Raw genomic sequence first — 20,654 nt, forward strand, 5'->3', positions numbered from 1 at the left:
ATACTCACTTGTCGAATTGTAGTTCAATATTAAAATATGGGAATGCCAAAGCGCTCCACTGTGCACTTCAGATGATGACACCTGTACTTGTGTTGTCCAAAAAACATGGTGTACGGCCTGAAATTGTCTCATTATAAACATTTTTTTTAGGGGCCGGCCCCGTGGCCGAGTGGTTAAGTTCGTGCGCTCCGGGGCGGCGGCCCAGAGTTCGGATCCTAGGCGCGGACATGGCACCGCTTGTCAGGCCACGTTGAGGCGGTGTCCCATATGCCACAACTAGAAGGACCTGCAACTAAGATATACAACTATGTACCAGGGGGGATTTGGGGAGATAAAGCAGGAAAAAAAACCCATTTTTTTTAAATCACTGTATTTAATTAAAAGTTTTGACCAGATCGATCACAGTTTCTGACGGTGTTATCTCCAAGTTGAAAATCACTTTGGATTTGTTTTCTTATGTAAGGAGAAACTTACAGATCCTTTAAAGGGCTCTTAATGTTGCCAAATGAACACCAGTAGGTGTGTTTCTGTAAGGTATATAGTTATTCACGGGGACCCCTCAGAGATGACCAAGAAGAAGAAGAAATGACACTGGTCCCAGACTGGGTTTCCTGGTGGGGTGGGGGGCGTTGTAGGGTTGGGCTTGGATAGGACAGAGACACGACGCTCACTTTACAGGGCTTTTCAGAAGCCAGGAGTCTCTCTTAGTCTTGATGATGTTAGAATGAAGCAAGGTTCAGCCACGTCTCCTGGAAACATAACTTTCTGTGAAAATCCCACCCCATTTACATTTACACATATTTGCACTAAACATATGTTTGACTTGGGCATAGGGCAAGCAGCTTCTAAGATGAAAAGAGAAAGAAAAGGAAAAGAAGAATGGATGGTTAAATACAGAGCCCACTCCCTTCGCGTCGCGATATCAGTAACTGATGGTGGCACCTTGGCCTCAGGGCCTTGTCACAGCCTCACAGTCCTTCAGCACGTTCTGGACAGCCACCATCCGGACCGTTGGGCCAGCAAGTCCATCTGTCCCGACATGGAACCCATTGGCCATTCCTGTTGAAGCCTTTGTTCTGTGGTCGAAGGGTGATTTCCGATAGAATAGATCCTTTCCAAAGGCAACTTCCTGAATCAGTTTGGGATGCGGCATTCTACAGAGGGGCCTTCCTGATCCCTGGAGCTGCACCCAGCTTTCCACAACTGAGGCAGCAGAGTAGGCTGCATGGAGAGATTTTGCATCCCTGCACTGTGGGCAGGATGGTAGCACTTGTGCATGGGATATGACCTTCTTGCGCCTGCCTCTGCTGCTTCATCGTTCCACGAGCCTGAGATTTAGAATATGAGTGTTTGCCAGGTCAACGGTTACTTTAAAGCTGCATAGGTCCTTAGAAATCACCAGTCCTGGGATTTTAAAACCTGGGATGTTGCTAAGGGCCAGGCAGCTACCAAGGAAGCAGGCCCAAGGAAGACTGTGGCAAACTGAAGACAGGCATCTGTCCCTCAGGGCAGCCCAATGTTGCCAGATCTTATAGGCTTTCAGAAAATGCTAGAAATGTGGGTTTTTTGTGGGGTTTTTTTTTTAGTGAGGAAGATTGGCCCTGAGCTAACATCTGTTGCCAGTCTTCCTCTTTTTGCTTGAGGAAGATTGGCACAGAGCTAACATCTGTGCCAATCTTCCTCTACTATGTATGTGGGACACTGCCACAGCATGGCTAGATGAGTGGTGTGTACATCCATGCCCAGGATCCGAGCCTGTGAACCCCAGGCCACCAAGCAGAGCGTGTGAACTTAATCACTACACCATGGGACTGGCCCCCAAATTTGGATTTTTAAAGTCTGAAATCTTCTGATTTTTAAATGTTGATTACTCATTAAAAATTTTTTAACACCATGGATGAAAAAACATGTTTTATGGAAAAGCAAACCATTTTTAACAGAGGAAGGTGATCGTGTGGACTCTAGAATCCCAGATTTCTGGCCTTGCAGTCTGGTGCTCTTTCTATGGGCTCGAAGGGATTTGTGTCTCTGGGTGAGTGTCTTTGAAAGCATGGACTTCTTGGTGTGTGTTTGGTGAGCGGAGCATTTTCTGTGCCCTCTGAAATGCACACAGCCTCCCCGCCCGTAGCTCTGCTCTTTAGCTTAATAGCTTACAAGCCGCTTAGACTGCTACAGTCTTTCCATTGCTACACAGAAAGCCAGGTCCACACACTGATTGAACATTTGTCATTGAAACAGTCTTACTTTAAAACTTTAAAGTGCCCAGAGATTAGCTATCTGGAAAAATGCATTTTAAACCTTCTGAAAACAGGTAATCAAAATTCTCTTCTACCCCAAACTGCAACCCCAGCTCATCTCTAATGGACCCGTATACCTCCAGGTCTACCTGGAAACTCGTTTTAACTTCACTTGTAAGTACCTAGCTGTGTCTGAGGTTAAATTTGCTGCAGAATGTTGCTCATACTTCTGGTGGGTCAAGTGTTGCCTCAAAAGCAACTTCTACTTAAGAATCTGCTGTTAGTGCGTCATCAAGCACCAAAAAAGATGTGATTTGTTTTTCTTCTTTTCTCTCAGGAAGCTGACAGCTGGGAAATTATAGAAGGGCTGAAAATAGGCCAAACCAATGTCCAGAGACCAGACAAACATGAAGGCTTTATGCTGAAGAAAAGAAAATGGCCTTTAAAAGGCTGGCACAAGGTAACATTTTCATCATACTCATGTTCAGATCATCTTTGTAAATAGAGAAGCTCTCGTTTGGTCTCATTAGGTGGCACCAAGAGTATAGTTGTATGGGTAAAACTCATTTTCAAAGCCTTATTTTAACCATGTGGGTTGCAACCTATTATACCTGTTTAAGTCTGACATCTGGAATATCTGTAGGAAGGGAAAAAATATTTTACATGATATTTAACATCCAGTTTGTGCATATTGTCTACTCTGGCTTTTTCACTTAAATTAGTATGAATATGTTCTTATTAAATATTCTAAATATGAGACGTTTTTAAATACATACGTATATTCCATTGGATGGATTTATATCATATATCCCACCATTATTGAACCAATTCCCTATTGCTAGATACGTAGGTTGTGTCTTAATTTTTTACTGTTAAGATGTTGTGATGAACATCCTTATACATGAATGTCTATTTAATTCTTTGGAAAAGTTTCCTAGAATTATTATTATTACCAGTGCAAACTAAAGATGGAAAATCACTGATCTTGGAAGTTTGTTTACCGCACTTTAAAGTATTTGATTTATTCCTCTCTCCTGTCCCCTACATCGTTTTTCCATCTTGCAGTTTTAATTATGGAGAAAATATTCTGCACTACATTGTTGCAATTACCTGAGCAGCAAGAATTCTTTGATGCTAAGGAGGAGGAAGTTGTCTTCCATTTTTAGCATAAGCCCCTGATAGACCACCAGAATCTTCTCTGAAATCACTGGAAGACCAGGTTCATCCTCTTGCCACATCTGCCAATGGATTTCACATCAGGGCAGGTGGATTTGTTGGCCCAAGTAGCTGGGTGGTGGCTGCCCATTGGTCCACAGCAGGGAAGTTATGGATTGATTCTAACATCCTTGAGAAAATACATTTTTTGTAATTTAAGGGAAAGACTTAAAAATTAACAAATGGGAAATGTTGCCCCAATCCCCCGTCTCTAAGAGTGAAATAAAAACAGGTCAAAGAGGCTTCTGACTAATGTTTCCTCTTGCTTGTCAGAAACCTCCTCAGTCTCCCCTGAATCCATAATATTATCCCAATGCCGGTTATTTCTCTCCATCCTTGTTCTTCCTTGGATTTTGGCCCACTGGCCGTACTCCTTCCTAAAATCACCTTTTGCCTTTCATTCTGACCTTACTACTTTGCAATTCCTCAAATCAATGGCCTTGCTAATCTCCTCCCCCGTGACCATCCTATAGGTTATCCTTGCTAAAATTCTTTGATTGATAGAAATGGAAAAATAGAAAAAAGAGGTCAAAGAAACAAATTTTATATGAACTGCTAACTTTAATTTAGCACTCTCAGTTCATGTTTCAGCAAAACTGGCCTTGTTTCAACAGCAACTCTTTCTGGACCATGATGTTGAACATTTTGCTACATAAAAAGTAGGAGTTGTCCCTCGCATTGCCTTTTCTCCTGGTCTTTAAAGCCATCAGATATTTATTCAAGCATCAGCCCATTTGATTGCCCAAGTTATGGGCGATTGAGTAATCAAGGGTTTTTCAGCTGTAGAGATTCTTGCAGTGCTACTTGCCCCCCAGAACCTGTAACAAAGGGGTTACAGTGGCCTTCTATGAGTACTGTGGAGGGTATTCCCGGGCCTGACTGCCTGCCACCTCAGCAGCTGATAGTCCTGAATCACAAAAACTTCCCAGCAGGGTAATCTTCCAACAACAGAAAGACTCCTTGCATCTGTAGAGACTAGGGGAGGGCACTGGACCCATTGTTTGATTGGGTCCTCGGAGCTGTTTGTTCTCTTGTCAGTTGCCCATGGAAAGGAAGTCAGTAGCAGAGAGTTCCTGAGTGTTTGTGGAGCAGCAATGACTAGATTCGTTTGAACTGGACCAGGAGCATCTTGGAAGAGACAAAAATTGCCAAAAGTCTCTCTCTCTCTTTTTAATTTTTACCCTTAATGTAGTTCAGAAATAATTTTTAATCTCTTTTACTATTAGTGAAGTGTGAGCATTTTGCTAAGTAGAGATGCAAGTATATTCCTAAAGCTACTTCTTAAACTTTCCAGATAATTCATGATTCATAGATCCAGTCCACTGGCTTCTGTTGCAGACATGAGCATTTTCAGGAATTATCCATGGTATCCAGGGAAATGCAGGAGTTTACCTCCAGGATGAAAAATTCCCTGTAGACAAGCTCCTCATAGAATCGCTGTGACCTAACCCAGGTTATTCTCATTTCTCACTTTCAAAAACATCCCGTTGTGGGGGCAATCCCGGTGGCATAGTGGTTAAGTTCACACACTCCACTTTGGTGGCCCGGGGTTCACCAGTTCAGATCCTGGGTGCAGATCTGTGAACTGCTTATCAAGCCACGCTGTGGCAGGCGTCCCACATATAAAGTAGAGGAGGATGGGCATGGATGTTAGCTCAGGGCAAGTCTTCTTCAGCAAAAAGAGGAGAATTGGTGGTGGATGTTAGCTCAGGGCTAATCTTCCTCAAAAAAACAAAACAAAACAAAACATCCCATTGTGGTTCATTCAGAAAGTCTTAGCTGCAGGCCCTGAGATTCCCTCTCTCCCCTCTCCTCCCACCTACCCCCCCCCCCCCCTTTAAGAAAACCACAGTGAAAAGATTCCGTCCCTATTGGATTATGTGTAAAAGAACCCTGGTAGGTTAATAGTATGGAACTGGAGCCTGACTTCCTTCCTATTTAATGTGACTGAGCCTGGTCAGGTGCACTGAATCCAAATACGTTAAAATGATCAAACGTATTGATTACTAAATGCCAAGCAATGCTAGATCCACACTTGTGAATGTTTTATATAATTCAAAATACAGATGGTAACTGGGCCTTGTTTGGTTCTTACAGCGTTTTTTTGTCCTGGATAATGGAATGTTAAAGTATTCAAAGGCACCACTCGATGTAAGTAGCACCCAGGACATGTTACAAAGATTGATTCAGAATTCTGCTTGAAGTGAGTAAACATCATAGTCGCACAAGCCTTGTGCCATGGTTACCAGCTTTGTGTATTTCTGCACCTGTAAGATTTAACAAACTACCTAACTTCCATGTTCCATAGAAGGTGTGTTTTGTTGCTTATGCTCAGACTAGCGTAAAATCTCAAACTGGTGCCTGAACATTTAATTTAACTATTGTGATGTTTGTCGTTAAAAACAGAAGCTTAAAACTAAAAGCGACACACTAATAAAATATCACCCTTTCTGTCTTAGAGAGAAAACCCAAATAGACTTTTTTCTGCATCTCTCAATAAACTATGCTTTATGTGCTTTTTTGAGATTTAAAGCAACCTTTGTTCTTGTCGATGCCCTTTTAAAACCTGTCTTATGAACTTCCTTTCTATTTTATACATCCTTTTATCTGGGGAATCCTAACTCACTAAAATTATTTCGCCATTTTTCTTTAATATAAAAAGTAGTTGTTTGCGTGCTAAACTGGAAAATGCCCTCCTTCCTTTCATTGTGATGTAGGGGAAATAACAGAGGGCTCAGATTTCAGTTTTGTGCTCAACTCTTCCATTGAATCAGCTGCATGTCCTTGATCAAAGGGGAGCAGCCAGAAGGAAGAGCTGGCTGCTCTGTGCTCTCTGGCCCCAGCTGCCCAGTTCTGCACTAGCAGCTGTCTTCTAGCCGATTACTTGGGGGTGTTCTGGGTTGCAGGTCAAAGATTGACCAGAGTTATTTTAGGAACCACTAGAGATATCTTTTCGGGGTTAGAAGCTGGGCAATCTAGAATTATGAATAATTGATGTTATGTGTTATGCCAAAAACTGGAATAAGAGAGGAATAGTCTGACTTAGTAAAATTGCTGTGGTCACTGCAACTTCAACTGTCCTCAGATTAAGGACCTTAACCTCAGAACCTTAACCATTTTTCTTTTTGTAAAGGAGGTGTAGTAATCCATTTCCCGTCGGTAAGTTAAAGATTGCATTAAGCTTTCTTCAGTACAGAAACACATCATTTATCCTTCCAGCCTACTAACTAGTCTTTTGATTTCAGATTCAAAAAGGGAAGGTCCATGGGAGCATTGATGTCGGGCTCTCGGTCATGTCAATTAAAAAGAAAGCTCGGAGAATAGATCTTGACACAGAAGAGCACATCTATCATTTGAAGGTGAAATCCCTTTTCAACAGTTTCTCTGTCGTTATCAGGGGAAATCACTTGCCTATATCAGTGGTAAGTGGAAGATTGCTTCCACTGTTACCTTCTCCTCTCGTTCATTGTTTTAGGTGAAATCCCAGGACTGGTTTGATGCCTGGGTCTCCAAATTGCGCCATCATCGATTGTATCGGCAGAATGAAATTGTGAGATCACCAAGAGATGCTAGTTTTCACATATTTCCTTCAACCTCCACAGCTGAATCCTCACCCGCTGCTAATGTTTCCACTGTGGATGGAAAGGTATGACTTTGTTGTATAAAAATCAGCCCAGAAATTGCTTAGAAAATTACGTACACACGTAACTGAGTCTCTTTTGACAAACCAGAACGAGAAGGTTTTCTTTGTAAACTAACCCTCAGAAGACAGTGTCATTTTGCAGCAAAGTTAATCTCAAGTATGGATTAGGCAAAAATGTGGATCACCAAGAGAAGTTGCTTTTCCTTTCTCTGAATGGACTATATCCTAATTTTATATGGCTTTGTAGGAACATTAGGAAGTAGAGTGAACATTTGGTTAATCAACACCTAGAAATCAATGTCTTCCTGGGTGTTAATAAGACCACAAGGTTTTGAAAATGAAACTTGCTTTCTTGCCTTGGGCTGTGATATATACATAACCCGGAAGGAGACTAGTGAATTTCCTCATGAAGTGAATGCAAGTGAGCTAGAGAATGTGACCATAATATAAGCAGTGGTCCGTTTGAGTGGCCAGGCACTGGGTTAAGCATTTGACATTCATTCGTCTCTAGTCTTTACTGTGGCCAAAGTTCAGAGGCAATAAAGAATTTGTCCAGAAGTTAGCCATTAAACAGCTGAGGCAGGATCTGAACCCACATCTCTCTGTTCCAAAAATCAGTGCCCTTCCCATTATACCAGGTGCCAGGCTAAGGGAAGCTGAAGCTGTTCTTTGGGCTGTAATAAGAGTTCATGTTGCTGGTGTTCATGTTTTCTGTGTTGCTGAAAAGCTAGAAGTGTTGCCTATTAAAAACCAAGGTTAAATGATTGTCCCATTTGCAGCCACATGGATGGACCTTGCGGGCATCATGTTAAGCGAAAGAAGCCAGACCGAGAAAGACAAACACTGTATGATTTCACTCATATGTGGAATATAAACAAACTTATGGACAAAGAGAACAATTTAGTGGTTACCAGGGGGACGGGGGGGAGGGGGAGGGTGGGCATAGGGGGTGCAGGGGCACATTTATATGGTGTTTGACAAATATTAATGTACAACTGAAATTTCACACTGTTATAAACTATTTAGACCACAATAAATTTTTTTTTTAAAAAATCAAGGTTAAGACAACAGGCAGAGAGACAGCTGTTTCTGCCTTTGATTCAATAATTAAGTTCTCTGAGCCATAGCATATTGCACTGCCCAGGGGTGTTCCAGCTTCCCACTTGGCAGCTGTATTGAGAACAGAGACATCTGTGAATAAGCTGGCTGCCACAAGGAATTGGGTTCAAGAACGTTTCAGTGAAGATTCCACTTTTTCTCTGTTTTCTTATATAGAAATATATGCAATACATATATCCAAGTTTCTTTTGCAAAGCATTTATAAACCTCATGGAGTAAATGAAAGACTAATTAGACAAGATTAAATGAAATACTACTGCATTCAGTTGTTGCTATATCAATGGAAATTACTTGAGTAGAATTTTTGTTAAATCCCATTAATTGTATTTCACAAGGCTCTCAGACCTTATGTTATTTCATTCTGTTTGCAGCCTTGCCAAGGACTGTTTAATCATCTTTCTCCCAGGATTAGGTTGTAGGGTTAACCCTAATATGAACCAGTTCTGAGATAAAAGGGAACAAACCAGGAGGTCCAGTGGTTAGGAAGCAGGGCACTTAGAAAATGACCCAACGCAAGATGCTCAACATAGTCCTCAAGTTTCTCTGGGTCTCCTGTGTTCTCGCCACAGAAGAGAATGGATCCCAAAGTTAGTCCAAATTAAACAAGAAATGTATTCCAGATGGATGTTTTAAAAATGTAGATGTTTAATTCTTTGGTTCTCCCAGCTGCTGCCTGCGTCTTTTGCACAGAGTGTTGATAAAAGATGTATTATTTTCATCCCTTGTGTTCCTTATTAAGTTACTTGGATGATATCTGAGAATGGAGAACTGAAACCAAATCCTCCCCACAGTTTGCCTTGGAATAAGAACACTCTTCAACTCTGATTTTCATAAAAGATCTATTGCTCTAGTTATGAATGACATCCCTCTAAGATCTAACTCAGTGAGGGATTTCCGTTAAATGTACCAAAACGCAATGAAGAGTGAAAAGAGCTCTTTATCACTCTGCTTTCATTCTAAGTATCAAATGATGAGACTCCTGAGTGTTAATTGGTGTGTGGCCCTGTGTGGGTAACAAATAAGTCTGAGTTTGCTAAGTATGTGCATATTCACTTCATAATGATTTAGAAGAGACACAGTCAGTTGTAATTGAATATTAAAGTCAAATGAAAGTTTTAAAATTGTTTCAGCTTTTTGGGAAATAAGTTTCTGCTTTTTTCACTAAGTGTTTACTGCAGTCACTTTAGTATCTACCTACTACATACAACTTTAATTTATTTCACATAAAATCCCTTTAATGGAAAGTCTATCAGCTATGGATAATAACTTGCCAAGACTACCTTTTTATATACCATAATTTTCAATATGCATTCAAAGCGTTGTAAGGTTGCTGCTGGTGGATGATGCATTTAGGAATCACGTGGCGGAGGAGACTTGAGCTGATCATAAGAGTGCAGAGAACTTTTAGAAAGGAACGGCCCTCAGTCACCAGGGAAGAATACTGCAGTGAAGACACTGCATCAAATGCAACTCACTGAATAACTTAAAATTTTGGGGAATTTGAGCTGGCAGGTCCTTGTCAGTATGAGACATAACATATTTAAATGTTGTCCCCTTCATTGTATGGTGGAGATAGCACCCTAATGAGAGTGTTATTATTGTTTATGAATTTTGGCTTCACTGAGAAAGTACCACATTTAATCAAGAGGCTTCTTCCATATTTTGAATGAGACCTTTCTTCTTCTCTTTTTCGTCGTTTTGAAGATGCTTGTATTTGTTTTAATCACTTAATTGTCCTGTTTCTGCTTACCCACACACTTCTTTTTGTTCACTGTAGGTGCAACCAAACAGCTTTCCCTGGCAGTCCCCTTTGCCATGCAGCAACAGCCTCCCTGCAACCTGCACCACCGGCCAGAGTAAAGTGGCAGCCTGGTTACAGGACTCAGAAGAAATGGACAGGTGTGCGGAAGGTCAGTTCTTGCCCAGTGTGGGCTCTCAGGATAAGCCAGAAAAATAGAAACAAAAGAGGTGAATTGTGGGTGCTGCACCTGTCACCCCTCAACCCCTTGAATGCTTCCACCTCTCCTTTTTCTTACGTTTATCCATCAGATCCTTCTCCGTCCCATGACTCAGCTTCTTGCCTGTCTGTTCTCCTGCACCCTCACAACTACTGAATCTGGTTTCCCCCTTAGCCTGACTTCCACCCACTCAGGCTTATCCCTTCTTCTCGTTACCAGTTCCCTTCTGGCTTCAATAGCCTCCCACTCCCTGGACCCTGAGGCAATAACACAGAGGAGAGCTGCCTCCGGAGCACCCTCCACCCTCGCTCCTGACTGTCTGCCAGGTCACTTTCACAGCTCCTTCTCTGCTGCTCCGTCTTGCCCACAGAACAAGTGTATGTCTCCTGACAACCTGGCAATAAACAGCACAATTATACTGCATCTTATATCCACAGTTGCCTGTTAGTCGTGTTCTGCTATGGATTAGTTACTAAATATTCTGAACTTATACACGATTTCCCTCACTCAGCATCATACATGATTACCTTACTCTGCCATCTCTGAACCTCTTAATCTCCAGAAACTTTCTCCTTCCTTGTAATTAGCCTGAGCACGTTGGTCCAGACTGGATCCTGTCTATGAGACAGTTTTCATTTGACCTTCAAAAATGAGAAAAACGAGGGGCTGGCCCCGTGGCCGAGTGGTTAAGTTCGCACGCTCCACTGCAGGCGGCCCGGTGTTTCGTTGGTTCGAATCCTGGGCGCGGACATGGCACTGCTCGTCAGACCACGCTGAGGCAGCGTCCCACATGCCACAACTAGAAGAACCCACAACGAAGAATACACAACTATGTACCTGGGGGCTTTGGGGAGAAAAAGGAAAAAATAAAAAAAATCTTTAAAAAAAAAAAAAAAGAGAAAAACGAGGATAACATAGGAAGTATTTAGTAAGGTGAAATTGATTTAATTTTTAAAGTTATTTTGAGATGATGTTGAGCCTAACTTTTTTATACTAATTTTTTTTCTTTTATGAAATTATGGTGAAAGTAGCTGTTAGATTTTTTTTATGTCCTCATTTAGAAAAATTGAAATTTGGTGATCTGTGTTGGTCCCCCAAGCAAAAGAAATTTTTTTTGCTCTATATGTGTGTGAACTCAAAGTCTGCAGCACTTTTACTAGCACTCCACACATCCCAAACTCAATCTTTATGTGAAAATATGATTTTAAGAGGGATGTTACATTCGTTCCATTAAAAGTGTTTCACTTGAATGTATTCACAAAACATACAGACATTAATTTGGTGTCTGTAATTAATTAGTTAAGGTAAACATTAACTTCAGCTTGGGGGGAGAAGGTGAGCCTCGCTTTCCTACAGCACAGCAGGTTCGCCTCAGCAGTGGTTCTAGACATTTCACTTCCTCTGACTTCTGCAGCTTCCCACACACTCTTGGTATTTAACCCAGTCGCCTACCTTGCTGAAAAGATTGAGACCATCCCCTGGGACAGAATCCATTCATCTGACCAAAATGAATAGACCCTGGCTTTCATGCGAAGAGCCCCTGGCTGGTGGGTGAGGGAGGGACGCATTTGTCTCCCTGGTGCTTCAGAATCCTCGGTGGCCCATCCCTTGTGCCCTCTCTCCACTCTCAGGGGTGCTCTTCCTTCTCCCCATCCTGGCTGCTCTGTGTCCTCCGTCCTGCCTTTCTGTCTTCTTGCAGGATTTTGTGCAATAATTATCTCCTCTCTCTGAGACAACCTCATCTTTCTCATTTCACTTGTTCCTGCTCTCTGCCCAGAGACTCCAGCTTCTCTCCCATGATTTGACTTTTGTCCTTTTTGCTCTGTGGAAAGGGCATACTTGAGAGCAAGAGGCCATCTGATTTCCGCTGTATTCTCAGGCCTCATCCTGTGACCCCCCCCTGCAGGACCTCCTCCAACGAGCCTCCTCCTCCGGCCCCAGGAAGTTTTCCTTTTTCTCAACTGCTCCTCCTCTGCTTTACTGGGATTTTCCTCTGGCCAACTTTCGTTGGGGAATAATCTAGATTCAGTCTTTTGCTTTCAGCTTTAATAATAGTAACTATAGTTTATTGGATGCTCACTATGGGCCAGGCACTGAACTGAGCACTTCACATGTATGGTTTTATGTAAATCTTCACAATTGTACCAAGTAGGGATTGTGAACCATATTTTTATATATAGGGAAGCCAAAACTCAGAGAGGTCAAGTAACTTGTCCGTGTTGCATAGCAAGTACTTGGCAAAGCTGGAGGGCTAAACCAGACCAACTTTATCCTAATGATTGTGTTTTGGAGATGACAGGGATGCTTATAGTTTCAACTGAAATCTCTCTTTAGTTGATGATAGTGGTGGTGTAGTGGTGGTGATGGTGGTGATGATGATGATGGTAGTGTCAGTGGTTGTGATGGCAGCTAATAGGTATTGGGTACTTCCTATGCGACAGGCACTAGTCTAGGTGTTTTATGTGCATTAACTCATTTAATCCTCTCAACTCCATTTTACAGATGAGAAAACCTAGGTACAGAGAAGTTAGCTCTTTGACCAAGTTCACACACTCAGGTGATCTGACTCCAGAGCATATGCTCCTAATCACTGCACCATATTCCATTTAAAAAGGCTGAAAACTCTTTAAATCTCAGGTCTCTGTATCCAACCTGTGCTGCATTCCCACTGCCTCACCTTGCCATTGGCCCTTTCTGTCTATGGTCTCTATTGCACCCCCTTCTCAACCTGTCCAAAACCGGACTCTTGTGTCTTCCCGGAAAATGATCCCAGCTCCTGGACTTCCCTGTTTCTGTCAGTGCTGCTGTCATAACCACCCCTGAAACCTGAGCATCATCTTTGACCCTCCCACTCTGTTCATCCAGCTGAGACTAAGTTCTGTTATTTCTTTGAAAGCATCCCCCTTTCCCCTCCCCTTCATCTACCCTTGCTCTGGAATTCCATTTCTGCTTTCATGACTCAGACCCACCATTCACTCTATTTCTGGGCAGTCACACAGCCTCCTGACTGGTACCATCACGTGCAGTCTCTTGCTCTGCTGCTCCATCTTTCTCAGAGGCTCATGGCAAATTACTGTTCTTGAACATGTTTGCAGCCCCGTGCCAGCACTTAGCAGGCATTATTCCACTGCACTCAGCCATAAGACGTAGGTTTTGCTACTGTTCCCACTTGCACAGAGGTTAAGGATTTGCCCAAGATTGTATCGCTGCCCCTGGTGGAGAGGTTGGGACCCCAGCCAACCCATATTTGATTAAGCCCAAAGCCACTTCTTTGTCCATTACATAATGTTCCCTCAAGACTGATGTTTCTTAAAATAGCTTTTGTGCAAAAATCTGTTCAAGTGGTTCTCCTTGGGCACTGGGGTTTTAGTCCAAACTGCTTAGTCCAGCATTTAACATCCAGCTTTTAGCTTTCTGGCCCTACCTACCCTTTCAACCATGCCTTCCATAGGCCTAGCTGAACTCATTTGCTATTTCCTGAACATGCTCGCGTAGTCCATGCCTTTGCACAGGTTGTTCTTCCCAACCTGCGGTACCCCCTGCCCTTCTCCACCTTCCTGTTTTGCTGAGCCCTTTGCATCAATCCTCCTGAACCAGAAAAGATTCCACTCTCTCTTTTAAGGCTGTTCTGATGACCTCAAACAACATTCCTAAACTTCCACAACACTTTTTCTTTGGTCTACCTTGATCATTTCATAGAATCCCCAATATTGAGGTTAGTTGTATTTCAAAAGTTCATCATGTAACATCATCTTGAACCCATAATGTATCTGATTTCAAATGCTAATGCTTAAAGTAGCTAGCTATTCATAGATGTGGACTTACATCCATACAGATCTTCTCAAGTATATAAGGGAATTGCTTGACTCTTGGAGAGCATTTTTTTCCATAGAAACAAGATTAGTATTTTATATGCCATCTTTATATACCAGTACATGCCATCATTAAATACGGGTACATAATAGTTCAACATACAGATTGTTTATTGCATACATTTTTTTTTGCCAGAACATAAATTCCATGAATCTTACTTGATTGCTGTATTCCCTGTGCTTAGAACTGTGCTCGGTACACAGTGTCTTCCCAATCAATGAAATAATTCCCTAAATGAAATAATAAGTGGATAACTTTGGATATACCTTAATTTGTTTAACCATTCCACAGTTGGACAACCTGTTTCTTTTTGGAACAAGGTAGGGCATGATGGGAAAATAAGTAAACTGCTAGATATTTAAGTTTTTAACTGTTCACTATTAGAAACTATCTCAGCAGTTCTTTCTTAGCATAATTTTTCCCCCTGTTTCTAAAATTTGATTTAATCTTAATTGAATGAAATTCCAGAGATTTCTTTTTTAAAAGATATTTTCATTGTGTTGGGTAAATCTTTATAATCCTTGTATGCAACCAGACACTTAGGCAAGCGGTGAAATCCTGTGTGAGATTTCATTTCTTTCATGTTTCAAGTGATAGAAGTGATGAGGAATGGTGTGGCTTGATCCAAGCTAAGGCCCTAGCAGTATGATTCAACCTAGTGTGATCAAGACGCCATAAAGACAATTTCTGGTTTTCAGAGAATTTTCTCATCTACCATCTCAGCTGCTACTCTAATCAGGACGGTAAGAGAGGTAAATATTACTGTCACCAATTGACAGGTGAGGAAACTGCCACCAAGAAACGTAAAGGAAATCAACATCTCCTGACTCTTGGTTTTGAGTCTTTTGCCTTGAATCGAGTTTGTTCACAAAGTTCTCTTTTCATTCTGTTAGAAAAGGTTTTAAGCCCCATTTCTAAATTTCTTTGCTACCTACATATACCAGTTGAGTAGAATAATCACAATTATTAAAAGGTATGAATGTAATATTTACTGGAAAGAAGGCTCAATGGGTAGATAATGTTAGACAATGTCCCTACCAGCAGGGTGCTTATGATGTGGTTGTTCTTTAAAAAGCAAGTTAAAATGGAGGTCCTTTCTAGCCCTCTACTCTCTCCTCTTCTCTGTAACCCCTTGCTTCCTTCTCAGTACTTTACTCCCTCGTTCCTTCCCTTTGTCTTCTGTATTTCCTACCCTTTCAAACCACTTTACCTTATTTTCTTTGTGGGGGAGATGAAGGGACAGGGAATGGCCGTTGCCTTGTCAGTATCTACTCCCTTCTTCCCCCTTCCATTGGGTGGTTCCCTCTGTTGATGGCTAGGAGTTCCCTGGAAGAAAAATAGTAGCATTTGAACAGCCCACCCGGGCTCCACCCAGAGGCAGATGCTGCTAAGAGGAAGGACTGGGGTGTGGCCTGGCCCCAGGATGAATTGCTACAGTCTAGCTTTTCTTGGACTGTGCAGAGATTCTGAGTCCTCTGTAAAGACCCTCTTAGCAGTTACCCCTCTATTTTATATCTACCAATTTTATTTATTTATTTATTTTGGTGAGGAAGATTTGCCCTGAGGTAACATCTACTGCCAATCTTCCTCTTTTTTTTTTTTTTGTTTCAAGATTAGCCCTGAGGTAACATCTATGCCAGTCTTCCTCTATTTTTTATGTGGGTCACCACCTTAGCATGGCTGACAAGTGGTGTAGGTCCATGCCCAGGATCCGAACCCACAAACTCTGGGCCACTGAAGCAGAGTGTGCCGAACTCAACCACTATGCCATGGGACCAGCCCCTTTTCCACTAATTTTTTGACCCAGCTAATCTTTATTCATATTTAACTGCGATATTTTGCTGCCTATACCATATCTGTAACAATTCAGATCTTTGAAATTCAATGAGAAACAAAGATAATAAAAGGGAAATTTTCACCAACTGCCACAAAAATAAGAACAACCACTTTATAATTTAACAAATTTATAGGCTTTCCCTACTGCAGTCTTGTTATAAACAGTACATATGCAAAATCATCACATAACTGGGATGTAGGTTCTAAATATTTAATAATTGAATAAATGATGCTAATAACTCAATATTCTTAATTGTATTTAGTTTCACATACTAAAGGTCAGTTTTTTGAGAGACAGTTTATGATACAGATCTTAAAAATTTTTGCTTGTTCAAATACATCAAAAAGTTAAAAATAACATGAAGTCATTTCTTTGTTCTAAACATGAATTCAAACAGAGTGAGTTTCGTGCCCGGGTGATGCTGATGTCGTTGAGCCAGGGAGCACACTTTGAGAGTCTTTGGTTTTGTTTCGTGTAACGTCTCTAGTAGATTTTAAAGTAAGCATTCATTGCAACATTGTTAGTGAGCTAAATTAGAGATAAATGTGTTTGTCTGACTTTGTACCTTATTTTTCCGAACTTGACTTTGACTCCATCCCAATTCCAAGCAGCCACCCTGTGAACTATTTTAAGAGCAGGTAGACAGGTTCCCAAGAACAAAACCGTCCAACTGCTGAAGTTCCCTCGATTGTGCTTCTCATGTGAGAAAGGCCACTTGAGCAGGAGAGTGAGCACACAAATGTCACTGAGATTTTAATGGCTCTCTACCCTAATAGCTGTTAATTTGTAGGAGTGGGCTTTGAAATCATCTAATAATCAATGCTTTTTCTGTTCTAAACCAGAGAAGGGTCCGTTTTGTTTCATTTGCCAATATCATCATTATATAGACATGGATCTGCCTAATCTTATGTGCCATAATTTGGATTGACTCCCCTTTGTTACCGTCACCACCACTCCCTGCCCAGTTCTAACAGATTTTTATTTCTGATTTTTATTAGATCTTGCACACTGCCAGTCAAACCTTGTGGAACTTAGCAAACTCCTGCAAAATTTGGAAATACTTCAGAGAACTCAGTCAGCACCTAATTTTACTGACATGCAGGTAAACATATTACTGCTGCTGGTGGATGGACCTGAAGATAGTAACTCAGAATTTTTACTGGATTATTCTATGAGTATACGAGGTAACATTTAAAAGGAAATAACTACAGAACAGATTAGTTTATATTGTGGAGTTATTCTTAATATTTTTGAATCTTGGTGTCATTGTGTTAAGATGTCTATTTTGGAATATTTTGCATTTAAATAGAAACTAGAGAAACAAATATCTGAATCATTCTTCCATGTTTCTGTTGCATTAGAAATGGTAGCTTTGAAGATATCTTAGATACTCTCAGAATTATTACCATCTTTTCATATAGGAAAAAAATGCTGAAGACGTATAATCCTGTTTTAATTTTGTATAGCAGACAAACGTATTTTATGATTAAGTTCTTGTCTCTGCTTTTGATGCCCAGTAGGCATCAGATACGCCTTTCTTTCCTGGCTGGTTTGCTTAAGATGTCTAACAATGATTACTAACTTGCTGCGCTCTCTTTGTCTCTGTCTGTATCACCTGTGTGAACTTAATAATCCTTTGTTGCTTTTAACTATTTGTGTAATGTAGGCTAACTGTGTAGATATTTCAAAGAAAGACAAGCGGGTCACAAGACGATGGAGAACAAAAAGTGTCAGCAAAGATACAAAAATACAACTGCAGGTACAGACTTGACTTTTCCTTCATTCATATTTTTATGTGCTTTTAAAATACTCATCTTTATGTATCAGTTCATGGATGTTAAAAAGTTTACAGCAGCTTAACTGCCTTAAAGCCAGTGCGTTTCAGGCTGAGTTATCTAAAATAGTGGGAAATCCTTTCTTCTTACTCTGGCATAAGTAAAAAGAATTTAAAAGAAAGGTTAAAATTACTTAATATGGCTGCAAAGTGGAATTTTCATCTCAATTATGGCCTTTGAACCATTAAAATGTATTTTAACAAAAAGTCACCTTACCAATCTAGACTAAAAATCCAATGGGTTGTAATGAGCATTCACTTATATATACTAGATCTTAAAAGGAGCTTTGTATGTGTTAGCTTTGTCCAAACTTTTATCTGTCAATAAAAGGTTGAGAGCTGCAATAGACTAGAAATCAGCAAACCTGGGTTCTAGTTTAATCACTGTGATTTCTTGGCAGCATAACCTCATGAACTTCTGTTAAATTTTCTGGGCTTCTGTTTGCTCCTAGGTAAAGTAATGGAGGTAACTTAATCATCTCTGAATTCCCTTTCAACTCTAAAATTCTATGATCCTATGAAAAATGGATATTATTTGGCCATCAACAATCGCTTAAAATCTGAACTAGTTTTAATGGCTCCTAATAAACTTACTTGAAATTTATTTTCAATAAGTTATTTAGTTGAAATGAGTAGTTTTAAATTTTTCAACTAAGATCCTCTTGTGTAATTGTATGCAGTGATACGAAATATGGTAAATGCCTGAAACCTCTTAAGTCATAAATCATATTACTTTCAGATCTTTAGGATCACTACTACTCCAATCTAGCTGTATTTTGTGAAGGACTCTTACCCTGCACAATCAGAGTTAGACTTACAATTTTGCTTTTCGGCTTTTCAGAATTCTTCAGTCTTCTAAATAAATAACAATAATTCTTTAATTCTGATTGTATTGGTAACATTCTTTGTGTTGTAATTCTGAATGTGTAAATAACAACCTCTTTGTTGCTTTGCTTTCCTAATCTGATGTACTTGAAAATCAATTTTCCTTAGCACTAAAGAGCCATGTTTTTTTATTTAGAATGTCCACATTCTATGAACACAATTTTTCGTGTTCTTTTGTTCAGTGTGTTTTCCCTTCTATTCAGAAAATTAATACTGTAGAGACAAATGTGCCAAATGACTTCACAAAAAAATTATGTAAAATAGCTTTTGGCCATTTCATTTGTTTTGAGCATGCAATTATCTAGTTTTGTGGTTATTTTTGTTTTGTTTTTTTTTATGCATGGTATCTATGGTTATCATACCCAGGGAAAAAGAACCATTATAAATAAAATAATTGAAGAAGGCCAGCACCATAAGAACATAGACATTTGTGGACAGATATGAATTCGATCTTGTTTTTATAAGGTATGCCATTGAACAGATTCCCATTCACGGCTGTTGTCTTGAATAGGCTGGCTCTCAATGAGTCTGAGTTAAATGCCCCTGGCCACCCTGCTGTGGCTATGAGACCCACCAGAGTCTCCATGTCACTCAGTCTTTTTCTGAAGGAAACAGAATGCTGCTCTGAATAGCCCTCCTAGTCACAGGCTGTACTTTTCCATGTGCAGAGAGTTTATGAAGATTTCTTTGAGTCATCAGAAGAAATTGTTCAAAAAGCAGGAAAATATTCTTCATTCATACTCCTGTCGCATCTTTGAGGGGTTTGTCATTTGCTTTTACATTTTTATTTATGCTATTTTGCTTTGGGGTTTTTTTGCCAAAAAGTAACAAAATGTCCCTTGTGATTCTGGTTTAATTATTTTTGAGGGAAATTGAAGTCATCACCTCCCCACATTCAAAGAATAAAGTTTCAGAAGTAGCATATTTAGTTCCAACTCCCAAGTGGAAATAAATAGACTTGGGAGTGACAGTAAGCTATTAATCGTTCTCGGAGAAACCCCACTTCCACTTGGACTGGTAAAACAAAAGGTATTGTAGGGTGAACGCTGCGGAATTTGGTACCATCCCTGGACCTTTTCTGCTCACCCAAACCAGTAGCCCTTCCAGGATCCCTTAGGATGCTCATCCTCTATTACTGGGAAGTTGCTTAGAAGGTTCTTCAAGCTGCACACTTGGCTGGGGAACCACACAATCAGCCCAGGATGACTATGACCAAAACAAATGTCATTACTCATTGGTATACCTACAGAAAGGCATAGCATTCATTATACTGTAGATTAAACATACCCACCACCTCTTCCCATCCTAATACACAGGTTTTTCTCTCCTGTTTTCAGTGTTTCTTGACCATGGGAATCCCATCTGATGGTACCAAGTATTTGTCTTGAGCCCATAATCATCTCACAACTTGAACCACTTTCTCTGATGGTCATTGTTGCAGCCAACTTTAGAGGCTTTTGTAGTGAGTGGCTCATTTTTCAGCCTCTCTTTTGCTTGGAACTTTCAGTACACTAGCCATTTGTGAAGGGACCTAGCCTGTCTGGTGGTGGTGGTGGTTATGGTGACTGCTGTTGTTATAACACTTGTTTCACTGAATGCGTTCAGCATTCTGTAGTAGTTGTCATTTTGAAATAATTATAAGATATATCATTTAAAAAATTGACCTCAGGAAAGTAAACATGAAGAACATGTTATACTGGCTGTTTGACTGCCAGTTCTTACATAGGTTAGATTATGCTATTGATTTGAATGTGGAGGTTAAATTTTGGTCCCGTATGGCCATATATCTCCTGAAGCCATTGGGAAGCTAGCCTCGGGAATCCATTGTGTGACTCATTGAAGGCAACAGTTGCCCTAGAAGACTCTGGAATGACCTTTAGAAAAAAGTCTTCTTGTCTCCCACACTTCAAATTTCTTGTTCTAATAAAAATCTCAACATTGTCATTATGCAGTTATAGTTTTGCTGTGTTAAAAGAGGTAGAGGAGGGCAAGAAGAGAATAATTTTATAAGGGCTGCTGTAGAAGAGAGAGCTGTTGGACTTCTTATGTTGCT

General features: G+C 40.5%; 1 protein-coding gene across 50 annotated transcripts in view; it reads left to right on the forward strand.

Moving 5' to 3' along the window:
- OSBPL6 (oxysterol binding protein like 6) overlaps positions 1–20,654 on the forward strand; it is a 198,719-nt gene that overhangs the window by 135,062 nt on the left and 43,003 nt on the right. For 19 of the 50 annotated variants that reach the window (XM_070241316.1, XM_070241299.1, XM_070241303.1 and 16 more), the window contains 6 exons: positions 2,575–2,697; positions 5,550–5,603; positions 6,698–6,811; positions 6,928–7,098; positions 9,992–10,124; positions 16,881–16,984. In XM_070241316.1, coding sequence (XP_070097417.1) covers positions 2,575–2,697; positions 5,550–5,603; positions 6,698–6,811; positions 6,928–7,098; positions 9,992–10,124; positions 16,881–16,984 — 699 coding nt within the window. Of the gene's footprint in view, positions 1–2,574; positions 2,698–5,549; positions 5,604–6,697; positions 6,812–6,927; positions 7,099–9,991; positions 10,125–16,880; positions 16,985–17,548; positions 17,642–20,654 lie in introns of all 50 variants that reach the window. The other 31 variants (XM_070241304.1, XM_070241293.1, XM_001497310.7 and 28 more) reach the window with 3 other exon arrangements.

Source organism: Equus caballus, chromosome 18 (genome assembly GCF_041296265.1).
Source record: "Equus caballus isolate H_3958 breed thoroughbred chromosome 18, TB-T2T, whole genome shotgun sequence".
Lineage (NCBI taxonomy): Eukaryota > Metazoa > Chordata > Mammalia > Perissodactyla > Equidae > Equus > Equus caballus.